The sequence below is a fragment of the Equus caballus genome, chromosome 22, assembly GCF_041296265.1.
Source record: "Equus caballus isolate H_3958 breed thoroughbred chromosome 22, TB-T2T, whole genome shotgun sequence".
NCBI classification, from domain to species: domain Eukaryota; kingdom Metazoa; phylum Chordata; class Mammalia; order Perissodactyla; family Equidae; genus Equus; species Equus caballus.
The window spans coordinates 27,799,343-27,827,034 of NC_091705.1; the positions used below are offsets into that span (position 1 = coordinate 27,799,343).

General features: G+C 51.0%; 1 protein-coding gene across 50 annotated transcripts in view; it reads left to right on the forward strand.

The window, feature by feature from the left end:
• EPB41L1 (erythrocyte membrane protein band 4.1 like 1) overlaps window positions 1–27,692 on the forward strand; it is a 118,221-nt gene that overhangs the window by 74,582 nt on the left and 15,947 nt on the right. For 8 of the 50 annotated variants that reach the window (XM_023626489.2, XM_023626488.2, XM_023626487.2 and 5 more), the window contains 14 exons: window positions 76–294; window positions 2,873–2,960; window positions 3,541–3,693; window positions 4,948–5,045; window positions 5,323–5,498; window positions 8,420–8,568; window positions 9,443–9,478; window positions 11,895–12,077; window positions 14,820–14,924; window positions 18,881–20,908; window positions 21,419–21,526; window positions 22,590–23,000; window positions 24,852–24,956; window positions 26,638–26,718. In XM_023626489.2, coding sequence (XP_023482257.1) covers window positions 76–294; window positions 2,873–2,960; window positions 3,541–3,693; window positions 4,948–5,045; window positions 5,323–5,498; window positions 8,420–8,568; window positions 9,443–9,478; window positions 11,895–12,077; window positions 14,820–14,924; window positions 18,881–20,908; window positions 21,419–21,526; window positions 22,590–23,000; window positions 24,852–24,956; window positions 26,638–26,718 — 3,940 coding nt within the window. Of the gene's footprint in view, window positions 1–75; window positions 295–2,872; window positions 2,961–3,540; window positions 3,694–4,947; window positions 5,046–5,322; window positions 5,499–8,419; window positions 8,569–9,442; window positions 9,479–11,894; window positions 12,078–14,819; window positions 14,925–18,735; window positions 20,909–21,418; window positions 21,527–22,589; window positions 23,001–24,851; window positions 24,957–26,637; window positions 26,719–27,692 lie in introns of those variants that run through there. The other 42 variants (XM_070247620.1, XM_070247625.1, XM_070247619.1 and 39 more) reach the window with 17 other exon arrangements.

A 27,692-nucleotide genomic window follows, 5' to 3' on the forward strand; every position in this document is an offset into this window, starting at 1 on the left:
CAGGGGACAGCTGTGCTTGGGGGCATCTAGGGAGGGAGCGGCCCCGTACCTACGCCCGCTCTCCCCTGTCTCCAGATACTACCTGTGCCTGCAGCTGCGGGCGGACATCATCACGGGCCGGCTGCCCTGCTCCTTCGTCACGCATGCCCTGCTGGGCTCCTACGCTGTGCAGGCTGAGCTGGGCGACTATGATGCTGAGGAGCATGTGGGCAACTATGTCAGCGAGCTCCGCTTCGCCCCTAACCAGACCCGGGAGCTGGAGGAGAGGATCATGGAGCTGCACAAGACGTATAGGTGAGAGGCTCTCCGCCCAGGGCCCTCCCTGGCTCCTCGGCCAGTTGACTAGAACTTTCCCTGCTAGGCCTCCAGATGTTGTGCCGTAAGTACCCCACCTGGCTCTCCCCCTAACTTGAGGTGCATCTGAGGGCAAATCATCTCATCAAATGGGAATGAGAGTAGCTAACTGTGTGACCTGAAATGACCTCTTGGGGGCCTCAGGTTCTTAAGCTTCTATGTGGCTGTGTCTTTGGCCTCTGAGAATCAGTCTCTTATCTGCCAACTAGAGATAATCATGATTGTGTGTCCCTGGGTAAGGGTCCTGATGTCTTGATCTGCACATAAAGTCCAAAAGTTTGCACTCTAAAGCGACTGCCTGGGTTCACATTCTGGCTCTGCCACTTTCTAACCAGGGGTGTCGAGCAGGTCATTTCTCTTCCCTGTGCTTTAGTTTCGTCATCTGTTCAACGTGGGGGTTAATAAAACCTGCCTTGTGGTGTTGTTGGGAGGACTAAATAGCACAAATTAAAGACACATTACATGTCGGCTATAATTGTTGCTGTTTGTGATTTGATGGGTTGAACAGTTGATTGTGAGTGGAAAGCACGTTGTTCCAGGAGTTGCAAGATAATTAACTAGATGGGTGATTGTGGGCTGGCTATTTGACCTGTCAGCCCCATTTTTCACCTGAACAGTCATGTGCCACGTAGTGACATTTTGATCAATGACGGAGCGAATACGTGACAGTGGTCCCAAAAGGTTAGTACCATTTGGCCTAGGTGTGTGGTAGGCTATACCATCTAGGTTTGTGTAGGTAACGCTCTATGATGTTCGCACAATGATAAAATTGCCTAATGGCACATTTCTCAGAATGTATTCCCATTGTTAAGTGACACATGACTGTATATCTATGGACTTAGATTATCAGTGTTTCTCAACTATTGATATTTGGGGCAGGAGAAGTCATTGTGCAGGATGTTTGGCATCCCTGGGCTCCAGGCAGCAAATACCCATACCACCCCCTCAGTCACTGTAGCAACCAAAATGCCCCCCGCTTTCCAAATGCCTGATGTGAGGGTGATACTGCTCGCTGGGAGGAACCCCTGGAACTACATGGTCTCTAGAGTCCTGTCAGGCTGAAGGGCTGCTTTGGGCTCTCAGTCCAGGGTTGTTATGGGAACCCAATGTGATAAATGTGAATGTGTGTTATAAACTATAAAGTGCTGTGCGAATGGGAAGGGCTGTGGTGGTATTATCTCATTGCTAGTGAGGATAGAGGGAATGTGGAGGGTTGTGTCCTGGGGGCTGCATCTGGAGAGGAGGCCCAGGGCCAGATGTGGAGGGATTGTGTATGTGGAGAAGGACACCTTCTGGGATGTGATGGAATGCTAGGTCTGGGGTGGCAAATGTGTCTTTCAGAGACTCTCACGTCAACTCTGGCTAGCAATGGCTGCTGTCGTATGTTGTTGAGTGGGATACTGAAGCCATGCAACTGGTTAGCAGTGTTGCCTTGGGCTCAAGAATAGGGAGTGATGGCCTGCCTGGCATCTCTCTGTCTTCCCTGTTATAGGTAGCAAGATGTGTTAGGGATGTGCGAGAGACCTAATAATTCACAGGAAGAAGTTCAGATCATTCTGGGCTGGAGAAATACTAATGGCCATCCCTTTAGCTTTTCCAGCTGTTTTGATGTAAAGCACATTGACACCTGGTATCCAGGTATCTCACACAACAGCTCACTGAGGTAGACAAAGCAGAGGAACCCGAGGCCCAGAGGATATGAGACAGACGTAAGTGAAGTGGTTGAGAAGGGGCACAAACTCTTGGGCCGTAGTGTCTGGATTTAAATCCTGACCTGGCTACTTAATAGCTCTGTGCCCTCAGGAAGGTTATTCAACCTCTCTGTGCCACAGTTTCCTCATCTGTAAAGTGGGAATAATGATAATACCTACCTTATAGAATTGTTATGAGGATTCAATGAGTTCATACATGTAAAGTGCTTGGAACAGTAACCAGCACATAGTACTCAGTAAATGTTAGCTGTGACTAAGTGTAAAGTTTACAGTTTCCTGGCATCCAAAGCAAGGAAGGAACTCGATGAATTACATAATTCTTCTTTTCAGAAAGGAGAATGTGCGCCTCTTTCTCAGGGGAGATTAAGTGGTTTCTGATACAAAATTCTGAGAGAAATATCTTATGTGGGTAATAATGTAGGAGCCCCTGGGTGATTATAATGAACAATGCCTTTCGCATAGGTTTCACAGTCATGGAGAAACAGAATTTATGCCTCACAATTAACTCAGTGGCAGAATGAGGCAAAAATCCTTACTTCCAGCTCAGCCCTTGAATACTCCTGGAGGAAACAAGACTGGACCTGAGCTTTGGCGGGAACGGGGTTCGGTGGACTGAAGTGGGGTCTAGGTGTGCACCATCCTGCACTGATTGCAGAGGACAGGGCCTGAGAGAGACCCAGCCACGTGCCTACTCCAGAACGTTTGCCTTCCTAGAATCACAGGTTCTGACTGTGACCACCTTCAGGCAGCAGGACTCAGGCCTGGGCCTTTTCCATGGCCATCTGTGATCGCTTTCTTTCCCTTAGGGGCATGACCCCAGGAGAAGCAGAAATCCACTTCCTAGAGAATGCGAAGAAGCTTTCCATGTATGGAGTAGACCTGCACCATGCCAAGGTACCACTGGGTCCCAGGGTCCCCCTAGTGTCTGAGGGGGTGCCCCCAATGCACTATCAGGTTCTTTCAGAGGGTTTGCTGTGCCACACCCCGTGTTCCCTTCAAACTGAAGCCTTCTCTGCTGTTTCTCATTCCTCAAAGTTTGAAAACCCTTTATTTTCCCATGATCTTTATCATTTTCTTCTCGTGTTATATTTACTTGTGAACCTGTTTGTGCCGCCACTAGATTGGGAGCATCATTAGGGAAAGACATAGGCCTTAATTTATTTCTGTATCCTTAGCACATGGCACGTGGCCTGGCACCAAATATGTACCACTAAGTGTTTTCTGGGTGAATGAATGATTGAGGGATTGACAGAGAAAATGATCAAACAAGTGACCCGGTGAATAAGTGACAGAAGGAATGAGTGAATGACTGCATCACTGTGAGAGATTGGTCAGGGGGTCCAGCATGCAGGTTCTAACCCTGCTCCTGAGGGCTCGTGACAAGCAGAGCTCAAGGAGGGGTTTCTGGGTGGGTGGCAGGCTGCCCCCAGGTGTGGACTCCAGGCCTGCCATTCCATGGTCCCTTCTCATGCAGGACTCTGAGGGCATCGACATCATGTTAGGAGTCTGTGCCAATGGCCTGCTTATCTACCGGGACCGGCTGAGAATCAACCGCTTCGCCTGGCCCAAGATTCTCAAGATCTCCTACAAGAGGAGTAACTTTTATATCAAGATCCGGCCTGGGGAGGTGAGCCTGCCGTGGGAATGCCTCCTCCTCGCTGGAATTGACTTGAACAGAGAGGACCTTGGCGTCTGGGCCTAGGTCTTTTCCTACCCAGGATACCTGGATGGGGGTGCTGGGGTGCTGGGTAGGGAGAGAGTCATCTTCTGCTGGGGATCTCTACATGGACTTCACACCTTAGGTATGTGCCTGCACACACACTCACACACACATACATGTGTACAGATAACCACATATATTCAGGTTACACATCAGTGAATACATGTCCATGTCCATGTAATTGCTTACATGTAGTACTCAAGTATGTACACATACTAAGATACACAACTTCCTACACACATGCAAACATGTATGCCCCACTTCCACATCTCACCCATCAAAAAGTCCATTTGTTTCTACCTCTAGAATAAATTGCGAACCCATCTGCTTCACCCTTCCCCGCTTCACCAGCCACCAACAGCTGCGTCTCTCCCTTACATCCCTACAGTGTCCTTCTCACTGGTCTCCCCGCCTCCATTGTCCTTCTAGGCCACTTTACTCATAGCTGCTAAAGAGAGCTTGAAAGTCTCTCTCATCAGATCATGTGGAACCCACCCCCACTCCCACCCCTCACTTAAGCCTCTGAAGAGCTCCCTTTAGCTCTTGGGCTGAAGTCTAACCTCCGTCTGTGGCTACCCCCCTGTCCCACAGGTCTCTGCCCCACTGTCCCATGCCCACATGCCCCAACCCCTTTGACCTTCTCTCAGATCCTTGAATAAGCAAGCTCTTCCCTGCCCTCAGCCCTTTGCTTTTGATATTTCCTCCACCTGAAATTCTCTTCTCCGCCTTTTCACGTGGCTGGTTCCTTCCCCATCCTCCAGATCTCTGCTCAGAGATCAGCTGTTTACAGAGTGTTCTCTCATCACCCTTTCTAAAATAGCGCCTGACCCTCACACCTGTCCAGTTATCCTCTGTCACATCACGCATCTCTGTTCATTCCTTCTGTGCCCTTGTTAGTATCTGAAATGATCTTGTTCACTTATTTATTATCAGAGTTCCCCCCACCCGAGAATCTTCTATCTCTGTCACCAGGGTGTCTCTGTTGCTTTGCACCAGACCTGTCACACAGTAAGGGCTCAATCCACCTTATTGATTAAATGAGTGGGTAAATGAATCATCAGGCCAGAGTCACACATGCCTGAGAAGAGGTTCAGAAAGGATGGACTGGTGGTGAGAGTGGGCCCAGGCCTTGCTTCTAACCCACCCTTCTTGGTTTTGTAGTATGAGCAGTTTGAGAGCACAATTGGCTTTAAACTCCCAAACCACCGGTCAGCCAAGAGACTGTGGAAGGTGTGCATCGAGCACCACACGTTCTTCCGGTGAGCCTGACCCTGGGGTAGGGTATCCGAGGATGAGGCAGAGGCCGTGAGTGTATATTGGCAATGTCTGTGTTTTGTGAGGGGAGAGAGGAGGAGGAGGAGCTAGTAGGGACTCTGGGAAAGGCCCCCTGCTCTTTTCCCAAGTCTCTCCCCTTCTGGACCACTCAGAGTTGTCGTAGCTGGTGGGACAATGGGATGAAAGGTCAGCTGTGGTTTAGCCTTGGGCCTGGCAAAAGAGATCTGATACCCTCTCTTCACCTCCATCCCTCCACTGCAGGCTGGTGTCCCCTGAGCCCCCCCCCAAGGGCTTCCTGGTGATGGGCTCCAAGTTCCGGTATAGTGGGAGGACCCAGGCACAGACCCGCCAGGCCAGCGCCCTCATCGATCGACCTGCACCCTTCTTTGAGCGTTCCTCCAGCAAACGGTACACCATGTCCCGCAGCCTTGATGGAGGTATGCCCCAAATTGGAGGTAGGGGGAAGAGTGGTGTTTAGAGGGAAAGGGGGTCATGCCAGGTTCTGCAGAATGAGTGGTAAAGGTGGTAGACACATCACAAGTTGATTTGCACCAGGCATGGTGGCCCAAGAGCACTGTTGTACCTGGGCAGATCTTGCAGCTCTTGGTGGGTTGACCCAACCTACAGCATCACTCCTGCTGGGAGGTGACATTACCACTCTCTGGACTTCCGGCAACTTCCCTGAGTCATGGCCTTTTGGGGTCCCAGGTTCAACCGTATGGTTTTCTGGGCCCTCTGCCCAAGATGCTTAGTGATTCACAGATTGTCATCCTACCAGGAGAATGGTTTATTGTGACTGCAGTGTGGAGCTGGTGAAGCCTTACTGACTGGAAGCTGAGGGGTTGTTCCTAGTTATTCTTTTGGTTCCACTGAACTGATTGACATCTAACTACATGGGGCTCTCCACTGCCTCTATTTCTATCAGGCTGGCATATGCCCTTAACATCAACAAGAATTGGCCCTACATTATGCTGTATCAAGCAGACCAGGACTTCTCAAAATGTGGTCCACAGGACTGCCTGCATTAGAATCAGCTGTGAGCTTGTTAAACATGCAGATTCCCAGGCCCTGGGCCAGACCTACTAAATCATAACCCCTCAAGGCCCAGGACTCTCCCCAGGATATGTACACTAGAGTTTGTAGGAGAGGTTCAGAAGCCACATGGGCACTGGGGAGATTCAGTCAGGCAGTCTGAATTCAAATCTCAGCCTTGACACTCACCAGCTACTCCATGGACACAGGAAGTGGCCCATAAATATCTGAAGGACTGGATGGGTATCGCCTGTGCCTATTTCCTCTTCTACAAAGTAAATAATACCTACTTTACTGTGTTGTAGGGAGAGCTAAATGAGCTAATGCTTCTACAGCACCCAAAACAGTTCCTGGCACATAGTAGTACCTTAAAAATTACACCCAATAATAAATTATTATTTATTTTAGCAATAATAAATTATTATTATTGCTTTTCATTTTTAGAGGGCGGCTTATAGGTAGGAGGTGGGGACTTGGGTGGGGGAACAGTGGATACTCCCAGAACATGTTGGGTCAGGCCTCTAGGCAAGTTAGTTCCACTCAACAAATCTTTTGGAGTGTTAGAGTAAGTATGGCCCCTTCCTTTGAGGAGCTCATAGAATAGTATGTGTGTAAGCATTCAGTGTGTTTCAAGCAATGGGAGAAGTATGTATGGAATATAGAGGAGCCTTGAGGAAAGAGGGATTATTTCTGTCTAGGAGGGGCAGAATGGGCTTTGCAGAGAAGGTGACAACTGGGCAGGGTTTTGAAGGATACCTAGGAGTTTTCCAGGTGGTTAGGAAAGTCTGATATTTTCCTGCAATATGAAGGTGAGACCTGTCCCAGGACTCCCTGCCGTGTTTGGAGGACGTGCGGTTTTGCAAGGGTCCATTTGGGGCTGAAGAACCTCTTTATTCTCTTTGAGTGGACACAGGGCTGAGAGCTAAGATTTATGCAAAGGGAAAGGAGGGCCTGTACTGTCCCTCTTTCCTCCCCTGCAGCTTCCTTACTATGCCAGGGGCTAAATGAAGCCCAGATTGTGCGGGGCAGCAAAGATTGACCCAAAGCTGGTGAGGCTCATCAGGGGAGGACCGGAAGCCTGGACTCTAAGCCAGGAGGCCTAGGTCCTTGTCCTGATTCACTGAAAGGTCACCAGTGGGACCTTTGCCCTCTCAGAGTCTCAATTTATCCTCTGTAAAATGAGGATAGTAATTTCCATTCTAGCCATCAACACAGAGGATTGTGTGGATCAAATGAAATAATGTGCATAAATGGGCACTTCTCAGAGTGAATATATATGAATAGAGAGGATAATTATTCTCTCTCCCTCCTTTTTTCTTCCCCCTGAGGAAGATTCACCCTAAGCTAACCTCTGTGCCAGTCTTCCTCTACTTTTTAGTGTGTGGGCCCCTAGCACAGCATGGCCTTTAACAAAGTGCTATAGGTCCGTGCCTGGGAACTGAACCCTGGCTGCTGAAGTGGAATGCACTGAACTTAACTACAAGGCTCCCGGGGCTGGCCCTATTCTCTCTCTTTTGATCTAGGCCAGTCCCAAGGATAATCTGTGCTCTGGTCATTTTAATTCAGTCTTTTCCAGCAATTTTTCCCACCAAGTCACAATCCAGGCCATAGTCTATGTTAGGCCCAGTGCCTGGCATAAAGACTAATTCTACCCCTTTCTTTCCTATTCAGAAAAGTACTTTGGAACACCGAAGAGCACGAAAGATGTTATTGCAGGGATCCCCTGGAATTCTCCCTAATTTATAAAGAAGCTAAATCATTTGCAAACCTCAGGACCTTAGCTTTCACTAGTCAAGCTAATCTCACAATATCTGTGTTTGCTAAATAATGGGGTCAAGTGAGTATTCCGCCACACTGCTAGAACAAAACCATCATTTGTGGACCAACATTGACTGAACTGGCTCATTCTGTGCCAGCCACTCTTCTGTATACATACACACATTAGCTTGTTTGTTTCTCCTCTCAGTTTTCTGAAGTAGGTACTGTTTATAGATGAGGAACTGAGGCCCAGAGAGGTCGTGTAACTTACCCAAGGTCACACAGCCAAGAAGAGATGGATTTGAGATTTAAACCAGGCTCTAGTGCTGTAGAAATCAGGAGGGGGTCTGGGGCTGGGTGCCTCTCGCCCACCACGTGACCTGGGGAGGCTGCTTCATTCCTCTGAGCGCTGGCTTCTTATCCCCTATGTGTTGGGGGTGTGGAAGTCTCCACTCCACTCCACTCCACTCCACTGCAGGCGTGGTTGGGCGGGTGGTGAGGCTGGCTCCCTGTCCGTGCCCCTGGGAGCCGTCTCACATGGCTGCCTGGCCATCTCTGCCCACTTCAGCAGAGTTCTCCCGTCCAGCCTCAGTCAGTGAGAACCATGACGCAGGACCTGACAGTGACAAGCGGGAAGAGGATGGCGAGTCTGGGGGGCGGCGGTCAGAGGCCGAGGAGGGAGAGCTGAGGACCCCCACCAAGATCAAGGAGCTAAAGGTAGGAGCCTGGCTTTCTTGTACCCTCTGACCTTGGATCAGGAGACTGATCCTGGGTCTAGCCTTGGCCTTGGCCTTCAGGTGTCCCAAGCTGTGGCCAAGCACCCTTGCTATGGGGTGGACCATGGACAAGGCCTTGCCCTTGGGCCATGTGTAATCTCTGGACATCCCTGGGTGGGGGGCATGCTGCCCACCATGCACACTTTCTGTCCTTTTGCCCTGCTTTCCTGGAGGGCCACTCTGTCCCCAAGGGGACTCTGGCTTCCTCTTGCCTGCTCCTAATTTGCCCCTTTGACTATGATCTGGATCTGCACAACCTTCTTCCTGCCCCGAGAGATAAGATGCCACTGCATGCCCTGACAAGGGTGAGGTTCAAGTGCATCCTCTCCTGCTGCCTGCCCCCTTCCCACATGCCTGAGCACACACTCACAGAGGCACGCACGGCCTCAGACTGGCACATACTCGCTCACGGATGTACACCCCTCACCCACAGACATGCAAACAACATGCGTGTGCACAGGCATGTGCACAGAGTATAGTGTGTTTCCATCATGCAGTCCCTCCTTGGGAGCACAGGCCCTTGAACACACATGCTGACTGCAGGGAGCATGAATTTCCAGAACCCTCAAGTCCTACCTGCTAAGTGGACACTTTGCCTCCCACCCACTTCTTTATGTTCCTTGGGCTCCCTGCTTCACATCCTGCACCTTCTCTTTGCTTCACTGCCCCGTGGGTGGCCCACCCAGCTTCCCTGGCCTCTGCTACTTGGGTGAGAGCACTCTGGGCCACCTGCTGACCAGGCCAGTCGCGGTATCTCTAATCTATTTGCTCTACTGACCCTGCTGGTTCCTTTTCCTCCTTCCACGTCTCCCTAGCCGGAGCAGGAAACCACGCCGAGACACAAACAGGAGGTACTGCATGGGACCTGTCCCTACCTGCCCAGTCATTCAAATCCCCAGCTCATTTGTCACCATCCCACAGCCCATCCCAGGCTCATATCCCGGTACCATCTCCACCTCAACTTGGCCTCTGTTCCCCGGCCATTCTCCTCCCCCAGCCATCCCTGCCCTGCCTTATTAAGCTCATCTCTCCAGCCCCCTGCTCAGATTTCCCCCTGCCTCTCTCTACTCAGCTTCACACTCTGCCTCTCCAGACCACCCCATGCTTGTCCCTTGCCCCTGCTGAACATCCCGCCTGTGTCCCCCTCAGCTCTTCTAGGGCATTCCGTGCTTTCTTTGAGCTCATCTCCTCCCCCTACCCAAACCCTTCCTTAGACTCATCTTCTCCCCACACCACTGTTTGGTCATACCTAGACCTCATCTGTGTCCCCAGTGTCCTCACCTCAAACCTTTTTTTGTATCTATTGGCAACCAGATGTGGTGTGGGGGGTGGGGTGGGGAGGGAGGCACTTGAGAGCACGTCTACCTCTTCTCGGACTCCAGCTGCAGCTCCCTCCGGTGGGGCCTGCCACTGCTCCAGCTCTGTCAGGAAAGCTGCTCTCTTTTTCTCCTCCTCCCTCTCCTCTTCTTCCCATCGTTGCTTCCCTCAGTTTCTTCCTCCTGTGTTAATCACTTCTCCTTTCTTTCACACAGTCTCCAACTCTTCATTTGAGCCTTAACTGTAAGAGAAGTGGATTTGTTCTTGGGCCTGAGGGAAAGGGCCAGAGGCCAGGACATAAGAAGGGCCTGGCATTGGATTCCCATGATCTGGGTTTCAGCCCCAGTTCTGCTACTGACCCTTTGAGGGTCGTGGGAAAGTCCCCTCAGGCCCCTGTCCCCCATCCGCACAGCAAGTCACTTGGACTAGGTTTCTCTAAGGCCCTTCAAGGATCTCAGGGTTCCCCTGCACCCTCTAACCTTCGGGAATAGTGCATTCCCACAGAGCCAGAGCGACAGGTTCAGGATGGAAGGTTACAAGCCCAGACACATCCGCCATGCAAACTCTATCAGGTTTGACAGACAGACATTGTCCTGAGGCGGCTCAGCTCAGGAAGTGATGCCGGAGGTACAGACAGCTGTTTGGAGGGAAAGAAGCAGCTTCAGTAGCATCAGGTTTCTTCCTGAGGTAACTTAGGGGTCAGTCACAGTAGATCCTCGGATGCTGGAGATGAGCCCAGGGACAGATTCTAGCCTTGTCCAAGGGCAAGCTTACCTTCCAGGTAGTTCTTCCAGAATCACCTGATCTGACTTTATGATAAGCTGAGATTGTCCATTTTTTGCCCTGAATTGAGTTGACATGAATCCTCAAACAGGCTTACAGTTAAGGGTCCTTAGGCTGCCAGCCTACCCATGCTTCCCCCAGAAGTAGGCAGACAAGCAGCTTCAGTAGGTCACTGCCGGCTCCTGTGCAAAGGCTGGACCTCCCTTCACCTAGGGGCAGATTATTCTATCATGCTGCTCTGGCCAGAGCTCAGCCTTGGTGGTTTAATGGGGACACACCCGTGACTCCAGTATCCCTGGCTCAGTTTTGATGCCCAGCGTTGGGACTCACCTCTCTTCTTCCTGATCTCTAATTCTCCTAATCGTCCTGAAGCATCCTGTTTTCTCTATCTGGCTGTATCTCACCCTGTCTGCTCTTGAGGAGTCGGTACCCGCAAGGTATCTAGAAGATCCTAGGTGGTTGGGAAAAGTAGTGGCTCACAGCAGAGACTGCTGAACCAATCTTTTCCTGGCCCCTGGTCCCTAGTGGGACCCCTGGTGTGGGAGCAGGGCCCATTTTTCTGGATGTCCCTGGCTTTAGGAGTCTCTGCATTCTGGGCCCCCCCCCCCAAGGGCTGAGCAATTGCACATGTTGGGCTAGGAGGGCCCTTGACTGGGGATCGTGCTAAGCACAGTGGTCCAAGTCTTGGCCATGGGGAGGGATCAGGATCCAGGAGGCCAGAGAGCAGCCCAGTGAGGAGGGTTGGTGCGTTCTCCCCGTGCCTTGGTTGTGAGCAGAGGGAAGTCACCTCTGTGCTGACTAAGAGTGGGCTCACAGCACCAGAAGGAACTCACCCAGACCAGTGGGGTTTGAATTGACTTGGGTGTTCCGAGGCTGGGAGCTAGGCAGGGGAGAAGAACAGGCAGTGTGGACCAGAAGTCTCCTCTCATTAATCTTAAGTACCTTTTGCTCCTCTTTAATCCTTAAGTGCTTTGTGCACCTGTTGGTGCTAATCGTCCCTACCCTGCCTGGCTCATGGGGTGCTGTGAGGGTGAGATGGGGTCGTGGATGGGAATCACCTTGCTGATGTAGGGCAGCGATGGTGACCATTGCCATCTTCAACACGCCCTGCATCCCATCTCAGTGTTGTTCCTCTAACACCCGGCTGCCCTCTCCATCCACCCCTAGTTCTTAGACAAGCCAGAGGACGTCTTGCTGAAGCACCAGGCCAGCATCAACGAGCTCAAGAGGACCCTGAAGGAACCCAACAGCAAACTGATCCACCGGGATCGAGACTGGGAGCGAGAGCGCAGGCTGCCCTCCTCACCCGCCTCCCCCTCCCCCAAGGGCACCCCTGAGAAAGCCAATGAGGTAAGTCTCACCCTGAACCCCTCAATAGGGGCCTTGGGTAAAGAGAGTGGGGAAGGTTGCTATGTACTGACTTACCCTCATCTTCCACACCTATATGCCTCCCCCCATTGCTGCACCAGATGACGGTGGGCAGAGGGTGGTGGGTGAGGCTGGGGAAGACAAATTCACCAAATCCTGGAATCCTGGACCCCAGGGACCACCTTAAAAAACTCAAAGACTCACAGTAGCTTGGTATGTTCCCCTTCCATCAGCCAGAGTAGGATGAGGAAAGGGTGCTTGTTAGAAGTGCAGGTTCTAGGGCCCCACGTCAGACCTACTGAGTCAGAATATTTGGTGGTGGAGCCCAAGAATCAGCATTTTAAACAAGTTTCCTAGGCGAGTCTCATGTACACAGAACTTTAAGAATCCCGATAGTTCTATCCAGTAGCCAGACCCTTTCATGCGTATTGTGAAAATGCAGATGGAGGAGTATCCCTCCTGGAAGGATCCTCAGAGCCTGCCAGAGGGGAAGGGGTCCTCCAGGAAAATCAGAGCTGCTCCCGTTGCTTCAGAAAAGGATCCCACACGACCTGCCTTTCAGAGTGGAAAGCATGAGCTTTCTCAATTGAAAAAGAGATAAAGATAGGATCTTGAGAATTCCTATATTTATAATCCCAAGCTACTATTTTTAGCACTGCTAAATCTTGGCCATTCTTACCCCTGGTTCTACTTAGATGTTTTCTCTCTAGTGCTGCTGCTTACTGTGCTCAAACCCAGCTGGGGTCTAGACTCACACCATCTGGGTTTGAATTCTGGCTTCGCAGCCTGCTAGCTGGATGACTCTGGGCTTGTTATTAACCTCTCTGAGCCTCCGCTAGGTAGAGATAATAAAAGTACCGACTTCTTAGGCATGTTGTGAGGATCCAATGAGAAAAAGCATGGACGAGCCAGCAGAGTACCTAGGTACTCAATGTGAGTTACTTATTGTTTCATTTTGAAACAATACGTCATGTTACCTTCTAATCAGAGTCAGTTTTAAACTTGGGAGGACCCTCGAAACCCACTTGGTTCAAGGCCATCATTTTACAGGTGAGGCCCAGAAAGAGGAAAGTGTCAGTGTCATCGCTGATAGAAGAGGGGCTAGAACCTGATTTTCTTGTGTCCCTGGCCATTGTATTTGCTATTAAATCACAGCAGCCTGGGAGCAAGACCAAATCACGTGAAGACCAGAATAGAGTCAACTGCGTGTATACTGCCCTCTAATGCTTTGAAAATTGGTGATGCAGCCATGATCTAATAAGTGAGCATTTGATTGAATCAGCACTCCCATGGCCTCAACATGTCAGATAACAGAGGGCCTCCTCCAGTGAGGTTGCTGTGGTAGCTCCCTGGCTGGTGATTCACAAAGTTAGGGATGTTCTGGGGCCTTTAAGGCTGGTGCCATGGAAGGAGGGCTAATCTCTGCATCCACCGAGGGCTTCTGTGGTCACCATGCTACAATCAAGACCCTGAACCCCATGGACTAGGCCAAGGGGGCTGGTCTAGTGATCGAGATAAGTGTCCCCCTTCTCCTGCCCTAGAGAGAGAGCTTTGACCTGAGTGGCCCCTATTCAGTCCCGAAGTGGGTGAGATGGGATGCAGAGGCCTCTGAAAGGGTCGGACTCCTGCAGAGAAGGGCAGGCTGAGCCCTAGAGAGCTGGGCTCTGGAGCGTTGGGGTGCCCCAGAGCAGCCTGACCCGGTGCCCCACCTGCTGGTGATAGCTGGAACTACTAGAAGATGGGTCTTACTTAAACGGTGGAGTCTGTTCCACCCTCAACCCACCACTATTGCCCAGAGAAGCGTAGTCCACTGCTGGAAAGAAGTCTGGCCCAGGAGCTCAGCTTGGAGCGATGAACCATTTAACTGGCTTACAGGCCCCACTGAAAATTTGGTTGATGGGGAGGAGCCATAGCCAAGGACTGGACTGGATCCTTGGTGAGTGACCTCACCTCTCTGAGCTCACTGCCTAGTCAGTCCATCGAAACGGGGACTGAAATTGCCACTCCATAGGGTTTTTGGGAAGGTTGAGTGAAATAATGGATATAAAAGCACTTTATAAACTGAAAAATGCTGAGCAGTCACAGGGCCATTGCTGATGGTGACTAGACTCCCTGATCCAAATGTGGGCTTTGAGGCAGGGATATCCTTCAGGCTTGTGGCATCCAGAGCTCCTAGTATCTTCCTCATACATTGTTGGGTCTCGTCTGGGCCAAGGGGAAATCATGGGAACCTGAACCAAAATAGGGACCTCAAACTACAAAGAAGAGTTTCCATTTGCCAAAGCCAGGTTTTTGTTTCAAAGATAACTTTTTAAAAGGGACTGAGACCCAAATTGCAGGATTGAACCATCACCTAAACCAAAGACTCCGAGGGAAGACTGGCAATCGAGGCCAAGTGGCTCCAGCAGCTCTTGCGTGAGAGTGGGCAGGTGATGAGAAAAGGCCCAAAGTCCTGGTGCTGGCAGCACTGACCCTGGGCCTCCTGCCCCTAAGTGGTGCTGAGGGGCAGTTCCTTTCTCTCTGGCCCCATGGCCCCCAAAGTGTGGCTCCTTCCTGACCTAATCCACAAACCCTAAGGATGTGGGATTTACAAAGCCAGGCTATTTACATTCTGTGTGTGTGTGTGTCTCTCCTGCTTTCTCTCTCTCCCTCTCTTCCTGTCTCTGCCTCTCCTTCCCTACCCCCCTTCTTCCCCTTTCCTCTGGCCCTGGGCCTCCCCTGCAGTCCCAGAGGACCCAGGACATCTCTCAGCAGGACTTGGCACCTGAGCCTGGGACGGCCACAGGCTTGGAAGTGTTCACTCAGAAAAGCCTCGCAGCGTCTCCTGAGGTTACTGTCATCACCTCCTTCCCCTCCCACCCAGAACCACCCTAATGGTCTTAAGAAAACCCTTTCTCTGGGGTGAGGGATGTGGACCAGACTCTGCCATGCAGATGGGAGCAGTGGGTAGCCCTTGTTGTCCCCATGCTATGACAAGTGATTGTCCCATCCCAGGGATCCATAAAGGGCTGGTCCCTCCCTCATGCATTGTTTCTCAGGAAAGATAGGACTGAAACATTCAGGGAAGACGGAACAGCCTGAGTCACCTCTGGCTTCAAAGGGGAGGCAGAAATGATCTCCTCCTCTCAGGCCCTGCTGAGGCAGGTGACTTCTGACTTCTCAGCTTGGGATCGGGGATCATGGCACCTAAATGCCTTCTACCCTGAGGTCTTATCTCTGTTCAGAAGCCTGAGTAAGGTCTAGCAGTGCTAGTTAGGGGATGGCATCCTACCATCCCCTGCCTCCATCTTCTCTAAACTCCCCTTGGAGCATAGGTCTGTTGAGGTCTCCAGGCAGGCAAAAGTGGGCGTTTTGCTCCAAGGCGTATCCTTGGGGCTATAGAGATGTTGGTCAGGCAAGTCTTCCAAATGAGGAGGGAATTACTTCTGTGCCCAGGATGGCAGCAGGTGGAGGGCTTCTTGGAACTTCCTGTGCCCCTGCGTGGCTGCCAGGCATGGAATCCAGTCCCAGGGAAGGGGGTGCTGCGTCCTCCCTCTCTGCTAACACCTCACAGACTGTCAGGATTGGAAGGTACTGACCAATCATCTGGGCGAAACCTCCTTCTCCCTGATTCTGACCCTCCTCTTTTGGCATAGGATGTGTGAGGACATATACCTTTCTCAATTCCCAGAGAAAAATTTGGTAGCTGCTGAAAATGTGCTTAAACTGTAAAAGAGACATGAGTCAGCTACAAGAGTGGTAAAACAAAAGTCATCACAGTTCTACTCTGAATTTTTCCTCAACGTAAAAATAAAAACAGAAGTACCAGCTCTCTCTCTCTCTCTCTGTCTCTCTCTCTCTCTCTCTCTCGAGAGAGAGAGAGGTTGGACAGTACTCAGCAGCATTGCAGGGGTAGAGAAATAGTGATGCCCTAGAGCACAGAGATGCTCCTAGAGCAAAGATGCCCATAACTGGAGGGGGGTGTGGGGCACAGGGGGGCAACATCACCCTTCATCAGCATCCCTGAAAATTGTCAGTCCAGCCCCTTCTACAGAGGGGGCTCTTACTCTTCTTAGTGCCAGATCATTTTGTCTTCAGTCATCCTTTGGGAAGTTTTCATATTGAATTAAAATCTGCCCTTCTGAATCACCTGCTTGTGGGCCTCGCTCTCCTCCCTGCTCTGCATATGCTTTGATCTATGCTCTGCTCCCTAGGTCTGCTCTGCATCCTCCTCCAGGACAGCCCTTCGGAGTTGAGCACCTTCCCTCCCCTCAATACTCCCACTTTCTTCAATGGTTTCTCCCATGGCAAGGTTTCTAGAGGGCTCCTCGTCCTGGACCCCCTCCTCTGGGGGTCCCTGTAAAGAACAGGGCCCAAAATGTGACCCAGAGCTCCAGGTGAGGCCTGCACAGCCTGGAGTGAGCGGAATTGCCTGGCTGGAGATTTTCTCCTTGTCTGTGGCTTGGGTGGCGACACTTCTGCTCCCAGCTTCTGTTTCGTGGCCGTCTCGCTGCAGTGCCTCCAGCTGGTAGCAGGGGGCGCTCTGAGCAGGCTCGGTGGAAAGAATGGCTGCAGGGCCACCCTGATGTAGCCCATCCTGTAATCAGGGCAGAACACTTTCAGATTAACCCCCCGGGACAGTGCGGCTCCACCAGAGCCTTGGTACCAGTGAGGTTTTCCCTTTTCTGGTTCAGTCTTTTTTTCTCTTCAGAATTTTCGTTTGTTAGAAGCAGAGCGTCTTCTTCCCTCACTGTTCACTCTGTGATCCATGCAAGTCACCTTCCCTCTGGGAGCCTCAGTTTCCCCTTCTGAAATAAGGGTCACAGTACCTGCTTCACAGGTTGCCATTTGGATTAAATTTAATAACGTAGACAAAGGGCTGACCTTGCCTGGCCCGTAGTAACTAAATATAAGTACAGCTTTCCCTTTTTCTTCCTGCAGAATCTTTCTTTCTGTATTGTGCCAACCTCCACCCCACTCAGCCTAATTTCTAAGCTTCTAATTTCTAGAAACTAGTTTTTAGTTAGACTTGGGGCAGGAATGTTCCAGAAGGGGTCTCATTGACCGTCTTTGGTCATCGTTGACAGGCTGATGATGTCAGTACGTGCTGAAGAGAAAAGAGACCTGGCTCCTGTAGGCTCTCGAAGCACTTCCCTCTGGGATGGTTCAGGTGCCGTTGTCCTGAAGACTTCTCAGCCTGAAGCAAAATCTCAGAAACCTGCTCCAGACTTTGTGTGGGCCTTCCCCCTTGGTTTTATCTTTCTTTCCTGTCGGCGAGAGTCTCTTAATGCCATTTGATTGTGGGATAATCATGGAGATTTTGCTAAAACGGAGTGGAGGAAAGAGGGTTTGCAATGCTCTCTTGATCCTCAGAATCCTTCAGCTCTTCTGGGATCTGACATACTCCTCACCAAATCATAACCTGAAATGGAGCCCAAGGTCATATAAACCTTCCCCCTCCAGTTGTCAGGAGCAGTCTGTGGCACGTCTTACCGTGGAGGCCCTGCACAGAACTTGGAGTCAGAGACCAGGTCCTAGGCCTGCCTTTGCCGCTACCTCACTCTCTGACCTTGGGCATGATGCTGACCTTCTCTAGGCCTCAGTTTCCACATCTGTATCATGGGGGGTTTGCGTCAGAGCAGTGATTTCAAAGGGGGGAGGTACCTCAGGCCACTAGCACAGCCCAGGCCTCCAACTTGAACAGAGGAGCCCTGTATTTGTATTACTTATTAGACTTCCAAGAAGATTTTGTGTGGAGAACGTATTCTGTGGCTGCAAGAAGATTAAAATCCCAATGGCCTTCTTGCTTTTTTAATGATTCTAGAAGTCCCTCATTTCCTCCTTAGCGTTGTTCAAAGGGCTCTTGAGGGAGGTAAAGGGCTATTCTGTTGACAGTTCAACAGTCTATACTGTTGCGTGCTTTTGACCCATGATGACGCTGGGATCTTTAGGTCTTTTCCTTCCGTGATGTGTTCTGGTCAGTCCTTTTCCACTCTTTCTGTAGATTTTGTTAGAATTCTCCAAGGATAGCCTTGGTATCTATTTCTTTGGGAATGAACCCCACAAGATGCAAGCTATTTAAGCCATTGTGGTGACTGGCACTAACCTCTGGAGCTAGCCGTTTGTTATTTTTCATTCTAATCTCTTTCCTCCCCGGAAGCTCTTGCAGAAAGGTCAGATTTCAGGCTGTGGCCTGTGGAACTTAACTCAGTGCTTCCCCTCAACTTGACAGATTGCAGTTGGGACCCATATTCCATAGGTTGTGAGATAAGTCAGCAAGGATCTCAGGCATCAAAAATCAGGCCGTCTTTTCCTGACTCTGCCATCCATTGTGACCTCGAGTAAGTCACTGACCTTCTTCCAGGCCTCAGTTTACCCATTTGCACAATGAGGAGATTGGACTGGAGGATGTCTTAGGAGTTCTTTTGGCTCTAACATTCAAAGATTCCATGTGACGTAAGCTACTTTCCCCTCTGACAGTGTCAGTTATATTGTTAGAAGAGAAAGAGTCCTGCCTATCCGTGGATCTCCATTTTCCCATGGTTCACACCGGGAGGGCATGAGACCCCATCCCATTTCACCAAGTTGGGGTGGTGATTGAGGGGCGTAAATAATTGCTGGGTGCCTTGATGGGAAAAGTAGCCTAGATGAGGCTGACTAGCATTGTCATGCCTTCCTCTCCCAGCCAGTTCTGGGGACATGTTGACATTTTGGTGGTAGATTGGTCCCTTGCAGAGTGAAGAAGGGACCCGTTCTTTAGGTGCCTGATATTTATGTTAACTCTTCTTGCTCCAATTGAAACACAGGGTTCAGAGCATTGGGTATTTATAGAAAGAGAGTACACTAGGCCAGAAGAACTCAGTCTCCTAAAAATGACTACCACGCAGCAGGAAGAAAGGGAGGCAGGCCTCACAGATATCCTTGCTGATGGCAGACTCTCCAAGGTAGACGTCCTGGTGGACAAGTTCAAAGTTGAAGTGGCCACAGAAGTAATGGTGGGAGCTGGAAGAGCAAACACCCAGCAACAAGGAAGAATGATTGCAAGCCCTGAAGACTTTGAGTCTGTGTGGGAGGAAGGCCTGTGGGCCAGGGATGGCCCAGGAGGGGCTTCTCTGGCTGTAGGCTATACCCTGGCAGAAAAGCTCCTTGAGGGCTCCCGGTTCCAAGTGGGCACTGGAGAGACAACCATCAGGATGCGCCATGTCTCCGGTGGTCAGCAAGAGGGCCAGACGGAGCTGAGGAAGGAGCTGGGGGAGTTCCAGGCTGGTGGAAGACCCAGTACACCAGGGACCAGGCCAGCAGAGATGGATGGCCTCTCTCTAGCCTCTGACAGGGGAGGACTCCAGTCATTTCTGCTGGACCCAGCTGACGTGGAAGCCAGAGCTGACTCCAGTGATGAAACTGATACTTCCTTTGCAGAGAGGAGCTTCTATTTAAGCTATGGAGAGAAAGATTCTGAAGACCAAGCCCTCCCTCCACCCCTGGAGGAGAGTGAAGAGCACATGGATGCCTCTCCTGGAGATAAGACCAGGCCAGAGCGCTCTGAGAAGCTCGCAGAGAGCTCTGAGCTAAACTCCTCAGGCCCGTGGGGCTCTGCTGCAGTTTCCTGCAGGAACACTGGTGAAGAGGATGAAGTCCACTCACCTTCCTCAGAGGAAGGGGCAGGACCTCCCAAGAAACACGGAAGACTGGATGACCTGGAGGCCTTTGTTGAGCAGCTCAGTAAGGAAACTTCTCCAGGGCAGACGTTTGCTGAGGCCTGGGAAGAAGCCAGGTGGGGGGTAGAAGGACAGTTTACTCACTCAGCATCCACCGTGGCCTCAGAGGAAGAGGCCCCCAAGAGTGGAGATTTGATGGAAAAGGCTGAAAAAAGCCCCCCAGTGGGATGGAAGAATCACTCCCCTCACAGAGGAGGGCACGTGAACCCAGACCTCCCGGCCTGCGCCCTTCCATGGGCCATCTCTCCTGACAATGTCAGGAAGCCAGCTAAACCAGACAGAGGCGACGTCCTGCCCAAAGACAGGGGACTGGTTCACACCCAAACAGGAGAACTTGCAATGGAGGACAGCAGAGCCTCAGCATTTCTTCAGATGGAGGTGATCACCCACCTCCCTGCCTCCCCAGGTCCCTTTCAAGCTCAGGCAGCTCCAGAGGAAGTTTCTCCAAGCCCAGCCCCTCATAAGTCAGGAGATCCTTCGCAGCTCATGGATCCTTTTGGAGAAAAGTCGCTTGTGTTTCTCAAACAGGCCCATCCTCCCAAAGAAAGCCCGGAGCCCAAGGACCAAGTAGGGCTGTTTGTGACCCCGGACAGAGGGGAGTGCCGAGCGCCTCCCATTGCCAGCAGAAAGCCCAGAGTTGTCCCTGAAGAAGCTGAGGGGGCCATACCCCTGGGATTGGTGTTCCCTTCAGGGAAGCAAAAGGAGATGACCTCTTTCCAGGCGGGGGGCCAAGAGGGCTCCCTAGAAGATATTAGCAAGACCTCAGTGGCCAACAAAATTCGCATCTTTGAGACCCATGGAGTGAGACCCACTCGCCGAGTGAGCCAAGGTGAAACAAGGGCTCTTCCAAACGAGTTGTCTTCAGAGGCTTCCACGGGTCAGGTGGAGCAGCAGCGGAACAAGCTCTTAGACCTGGGCTTTATCCAACTCCAGCCCCCGGGGGACTTTGCCGGCCCCAAAGCCACACATTCCTCGGTGATACAGCCAGCAACCAGACACTTCAGGCAGGGCATTCCTGCCGTATCTCCCCAGGAAGGAGGCATGGAACTCCAGCTCGTGTCCCCCGATTCAGGCTGTGAAACTACGCTGGAAGAAGTTACTGGGGGAACTGGCCACGTGAGACCCTGTCCCCCACCACTGCCCTCCAGCCGGGGGAGCTGACCGCATGCTGCGTAGCTCTGTAGAAGCATGTTTCAGTGGCCCCTCGTCATTATTGCAATCAGAGGCTGCTTGTCCATCCCTATGAGTTCTTTTCCCTAAACGGGCCTGAGTGTATTCCAGGCAGAATGATGGGTTCATCTGCTTGGCCCATGTTAGCTTAGCCACAAAGACCCTCGGCTTTTGGTGTGACCTGGTGCCCAGAGGGTCACACAGCCCCAGTGGAAAAGGTGGCACCACTGCCAGCAAACTACACACTTGCTTTGCCTTGCTGTCCCCACCTGCTGGGTTCCTACCTGTTTTGCTTGGCTTGTCCAGCGATCTTCCTTCATCCTTTCCCTTCCCTGGTTCTCCTGCCTTGGGAAAGCTGACAGTCCAGAGATTTCCATCCTTCACTTCTGTTTCCCTCTTGATCCCAGTGCCAAGTTCCTTCTGCCTCCTTAAGACTAACTATCTTCTCTAATCCAGAACAAATCCGGAGATGCAGTCAGGGAAGAGAAGCGAGTCACCAGCTTAGCAGCGAACCCCTCTGGAAAGGGAGGGCGCCTGAGATGCACCAGCCCCTCGGGCCCTCAGGTCTCTGCAGCCCCTCGGTGCCCTGATGACCCGGTCATCTTCGCCTGGCCAGGGTGCATCGCTGCCTTAGATCCCCACCTGCTCTGGCAGTGCCTCTTGTGGCAGCTCAACTCTGGCTTGTCTGGAATGTTTCCTCACACCTCTCAACCTTCCAGAAACTGGCTAAATGGAGGCTCATTTAGCAAGTGAATCTCTAAGCACACTGAATCTCTAGAACCTGAAGCCAAGTACTTTAAAAATATTTGGTGGGTGTTAGATTGGTCTTAAAAAAGAATGTCATGAAACAGCCAAAAATGTACATGTGTTGTTTAATCCCTGACAGGCCAGTTGAGAGGTATGTATGTCGGACAAGAGTTGCTGGCTCCCCTCCAGCATTTCCCTGGCCTGCTGTTGTCAATTACACTGATGGGACCATAACCTCCACTCCGTGGCCTGCCTGCCAGCCCACTCATGGAGCTCAGGGTTGAACCGATGTAGCACCCAGCTCCCAGGAATTACCCCGTATTGTTCCTCCCTCTAGACGATGCTGACCCTTCCCACAGAGACTCAGTGGAATTGACAAAACCATGTTGGCTTCCTCTTTGTTCCTCAAAGCTCTTGGCTCCAGCCTCTCTGCCTCCCCCTCCTGGGTTTCCCTGATCCCTGGGTCTCCCTCCTTGGTTTCTGTCTCTCGATGTTGGCCTGCACGGGTGGGCCTGGGGTCTGGGCTCCCATCCCTGCCTTGCGCACAGTGCTGCTTCTGATAAGTTCCCAGATCCAAACCTTGGATGGGGCCTCCTGTCCAGGACCAACTGGCAGGATGTTTGCTTTGTACTTGCTTTTGCCATCAGTAGGAGACCCTCGGAAAAGAGCGCCCCCACTCTTGAGAAGTTTTCGTTTTTTTTTAAGTTTGTTTGGATGTCAAGGAACCCTCTGGGGTGTTTTTCGTTTCCTGACCTGCTCTTCCATTTGGGACATCGACATGGCCCCAAGATTTCTTCTGTCATTCACCATCTTGACTTCTCTCTCTCTTTCTCTCTCTCCCTACCCCGTACCCCATTCCTTTGATTTTATCTGGCCATAGAGAGCAGGGCTGAGGGAGGGCTCAGAGGAGAAAGTCAAACCACCACGTCCCAAGGCCCCAGAGAGTGACACAGGAGATGAGGACCAAGACCAGGAGAGGGACGCAGTGTTCCTGAAGGACAACCACCTGGCCATTGAGCGCAAGTGCTCCAGCATCACAGTCAGCTCCACGTCCAGCCTGGAGGCTGAGGTCGACTTCACAGTCATTGGTGACTACCATGGCAGCGCCTTCGAAGACTTCTCCCGCAGCCTGCCTGAGCTCGACCGAGACAAAAGCGACTCGGAACCTGAGGGCCTGGTGTTCTCCCGGGATCTCAACAAGGGGGGCCCTGGTCAGGATGACGAGTCAGGGGGCATCGAGGACAGCCCGGATCGAGGGGCCTGCTCTACCCTGGATATGCCCCAGTTTGAGGTACAGTGGAGCTTCGTCAAGACCCGGGCCCACCGGGCACTGCATGTTCAGAGGGCCCTGGGCCATCTGTGAGAAGACTGAGCCACCAGCCTGCAGCCCAGAGTCCCTCAGCCTGAAGCTCGGTCTCATGTTGCATGACTGCCCCTCTGCAGAACAGCATGGTTCTGTGCCCGCATGTTTGCCATCTCGGTTTACCCCTAACTTGCACTCCTTGGCATTTTAACCCTGTGACCCTATCGCTTGCCTGAGGTCAGTCTAATCTTACTCGACTCCTCCGCTCCCTACCTGCGTTGCATGGCACCTGCAGAGAGCATGTGCTTATGGACTCGCAGGGGCTCCTGCGGCCTGGTCTGAAAGTTGGATGGTTTTTCCTGATCCTGGCTCAGGCTCCTCTCCCTGGGGCCTGGGCTTCCTGGGGAAGGGGCAGCAGTCTAAATCCATCTGGCCCTGGGGTCTTGGGGTAGCAGTGGAAACTCCTAGAGAAGAGGAAATGTCACTGAGTGGGACACAGGGACAGACTGTGTCTGGGCCTCTCTGCTCTGTGTCCTCCTGTCAGAGGATCATTGTTCATGTTATTCCTTTGCTCCCTCTTCTCTTCCAGCCTCAGCCTCCCTCCCACCGCACTGTCCTTTCCCCCATGTTCCAGGCATTGAAATAGGAGTTCATCCGCTCTGGCTTTCTCTCTGTGCTATACCCTCTGGATAGATTTTTTTCCTCCTTTTCTCTGACTTGCAAACTTGTCATGTTCCAGGACTAAGTTCAGCTATCACTTCCCTAGCAAATACCTTCCTGACCGCCCTGGGCAGAAGTATTGCTCCCTCCATAGCCCCTTTTCTCTGTAGTGCTCTGCTCCCACCATTATCCCAGACAGTCAGGTTAGTGGTTGACAAGTCTGCTCTCCTACCAGGTGGCAGCTTCTCAAAGCCTGCACATACCAGGCACTAAGAGATGATTAATTGAATGAATGGCTGGGTCTTAGGGTTACAGCTATCTATAAGAATCCCCTCTCACCTTCCCAGCCAGATGACAAGCTAGCTTGTGTTCATTCGTTCAGTTCACATATGTTAATATTTGCTGTGTGTATAGCCATGAACTAGGGCTCAGAAGAAACGGATCATTTAATTTAAGACTTCAGAGTAGAGGTTGTAAACTTGTGGACCCAGGCCAGATCTGGCTACCAGAGGTTTTCTTTGACCTTGTTTTAAAAATCAGGACATTAAATATAAAACCCAGGAATTTTTGAATCTTTGTATCATTTTAAAAAATCAGATGATCCAGTCACTCAGAGGCCATGGCCACCACTGGCCAAACCTGAGTGGAACCCCATGTGCTCTCCTGTTCATCCCAGTCCCCAACAAACCCACTTTACTTGTTTACATCTCCTGCCTGGCCCCTGTAGGCTGCGAGGTGTATGACTCTTGCTCTAAAGAATAGTTCAAATGGAGCCAGTGGGAGGTGGTGGCATAACCATTGAAGTCATTCAGGATTTAGTGACATTATGTACATAAGGAGAATACTGAGTGTAGGGCCCAGCACAGAGCATGTTAATTGAATAGTAGATGTTCTTTTAATGGTAGCCTAAAAGACAGCATGTAGCCATCAGGAGGTTCTGTGGTTGCAGGGTCATGGGCAGGCCTGTCTAGGTGCTGCGGGTGGTTCTGGCTACCCCCATCTTGGGCTGTTTGTCTATGACATCTCACCATGCCTCTTTTGCCCTGACCTGCATACCCTTCCAGACTTGGCCAGCTGCAGGGGTGGGAGATAACTTGCTGACCCTACACCACAGTTGCCTGTGAGCAGGAGTCATAATGGGGCTTGAGTTATGGAGTGTTCTTGCTCGTCTCCCTACAGCCTGTGAAAACGGAAACCATGACTGTCAGCAGCCTGGCCATCAGGAAGAAGATCGAGCCGGAGGCTGTACTGCAGACCAGAGTCAGCACTGTGGACACCAGCCAGGTAACCTGTGCCTTCCAGTGTTCCCTGAGCATAGGTATTGGGCATTTGGGGCTGGGGTCTCCACCATGGCCAAGCCCCTTGGCCAACCCATGCCACTTTGCTCACCTGGAGCTCCCGTTTAACCATGATGCTGTCCTGAGCTTCACTGTCCTCGCTGAGCTCTGGGAGTGGGCCGTGTAATGGGTTCCTGTCCCGGGCAGGCCACACCTCTTAAAGCCTCCATTTTCCCATCTATAAAATGAGGATGATCGTGTCTCCCCCATCCTCCTCAGAGTGTTTTTAGGACTAATGGCTAGTGGATTAGATCATGGCTTTCAGTTTGCTTGAAGGAGTTAGAGAGGTTTCTTGAGGTGTCCCAGGGGCTGCTTTGGGAGAGACAAGGGAGAGAGTCCAATCTAGCTTTAGGCAGAATGGCTCACACTGGATCATTTTTTTATGCATGGGGGTTCCACATCAGATTGGCAAATGAACGAGGTGAAAAAAAGAAAAAATTGTTTGTCTTAGCACGATGAAACATACTTGGTACCCTAGAGAAAGCTGTCATAAATAGACACAGGTGTACTGTGTATAGTACATTTCCTAAGTTCCTTTTGTGGTTTTTAAACTTTGAAAGTTGAGATTGTGGGTCTGATCGATGACCTCTTGACTCTTCCTGGCCAGAAGAGCTGCAGTCCTGGGGCTTTCTTGCCCTGGAGACCAGTCTTTGTCTCAAGAACTAAAGTAAGACATAAACCAACGTAATTTGGGCTACTCTGTCATTTCCAGAATTTTTTTCTTTCACTTTTATAACATTTATATGGGTTTATGAGGCTGTTAGTGTAGCGGTCAAGACTCTTCAACTTCTGATGAGCTGTGTGACCTCGGGCAAGCTGCTTTCCCTCTCTGGCCTGTTGTGTTTTAGTAACGTGTGTTTTGTTTTCATACAGAGAAGTATAAAGAAAACTAAAAATAGCCCCAAATCCCACAGCCCTGTAATCTTTATTGACATCAAAACAAAACAAGAAAAAAAGTTCACTGTTATGAAATTCAAATAGAACAAAATGAAATTTTTCTTGTGATTCCTCCCAGAAAAAAGTTTATGGGTATACCAACATATATACTTACATCTCTAGACATTTAAAAATTTTACTCACAAGAGATGGTTCTCTTTTATACCTCACTTTTTAAAAATAATTATCTTGGTGATCACCCCATGCTGGCGTGTAAGGACCAAACTTACTCTTCTTATCCCCCTTGGGAGGTGGGTCCTCGTTTATCTTGCCATCTCCCACTGATGGACCTGTGGTCGTCTTTGTCTTTTACAGTTAATGATGAGTGCTGCAGTGAGCTTTCTTATTCATACTTCTTGGCAAAGTTTTCAAAGTTTATATCCAAAGGTTGAATTCCTAGCCATGAGATCACTAGGTCAAAGAATACATGCATTGGAGTTCAGATAGAATTTGTTCAATTGTCTGGGATTATTTTTCCTTTGTCAAATAAGATGATTGAAATAGGCTGGAGGACCTGTGAGGCCCCTCTGTAATTTGGGCTGTGTGTGGACCGCCCCCCGCCCTGAGTGCGTGTTCACTCACACAGCCTGTCTCCTTGTGACTGGGAATGCCACGAGCTCAGGCAACGGATGCTGCAGGTGTGTCTGGCACATTCTCTATTTCTCTCTAATGACTCCTCCTCTGGCTGGCAGGTTGATGGCACTGCCCCAGGGGGGAAGGAGTTCATGCCAACCACTCCCTCCATCACCACGGAGACCATATCAACCACCATGGTAAGTAGGACCCAGGAGGCTTCCCTCTCTGACCAGCCCCTCGCCCCCTGAAAGGGCCAGACACAAGCTAACAACCCACAGGAAATCCTCATCTGGCCTCACTGCATCTGGCAGGAGACATACAGTTAAACTTTTATTATTTGGTACCGTAGTTGTCACAGGATGTCCAGTCAGACGTCAGTTTTCCAAAATGTATAACGTGAGAGGTGGAATCGCTGAGTCTTGGTTATCTGAGTCATCTCAGCCACGGCAAGGCTAGAGGGAGGGTGGTGGTATTTGATTATTGACAACACATGAGGATTGTGCCTGAAAGTCCTTCCTGAAGACCCATCATGTTCTTGTGTCTGGGGCCACTTCCTTGCTTTGGTCGGTAGCTGGCGTGTAGTGACCCTAAGTTGGAAGCTCAGGATTTTGGACCATCTCCCAAGGGACCCTGTGGGTCTGCTACCTGTTTGCTGTCTGACCCATGGAGGAAGGTCCTTGGCCTCAGTGTCCTCATCTGTAAAATTGGAATAATCCCCGTTCTGCCTGGTTCACAGGTTCTTGAGAGAGTCCAGTAACATCAGATCCTTTAAGGATGACATAGAGTGGATAGCATTTGGCACACAGGTTTTGCTGCCAGGCAGTGTGCTGAGAACCTTGAATGGATGATCTCATTTGGTCCTCACAAAAAATGTGAGGCGGGTGCTCTTTTTTTCTCCACCTTTTACAAATGAGGAAGCCGAAGTTCAGAGAGGTAAAGTGAGTTCCCCAAGGTCACACAACCAATAAGTGGTAGTGCCAGGTCAAACCCAGGCATTCTGACTCCAGAAGCCCCACTATCCATCTCAACTACTCTGCTCTGCTCCCTCACCCTGACCATTGTGAACACCAGCTGCCGTGTGGGGCTGAGGCTGGGGCTGGGGCAGGGACAGGTATCAGGGCCCGGGCAGAATCTGTCTCAAGCTGTTGGGAAGCTGTTTTCAAATGCTTTC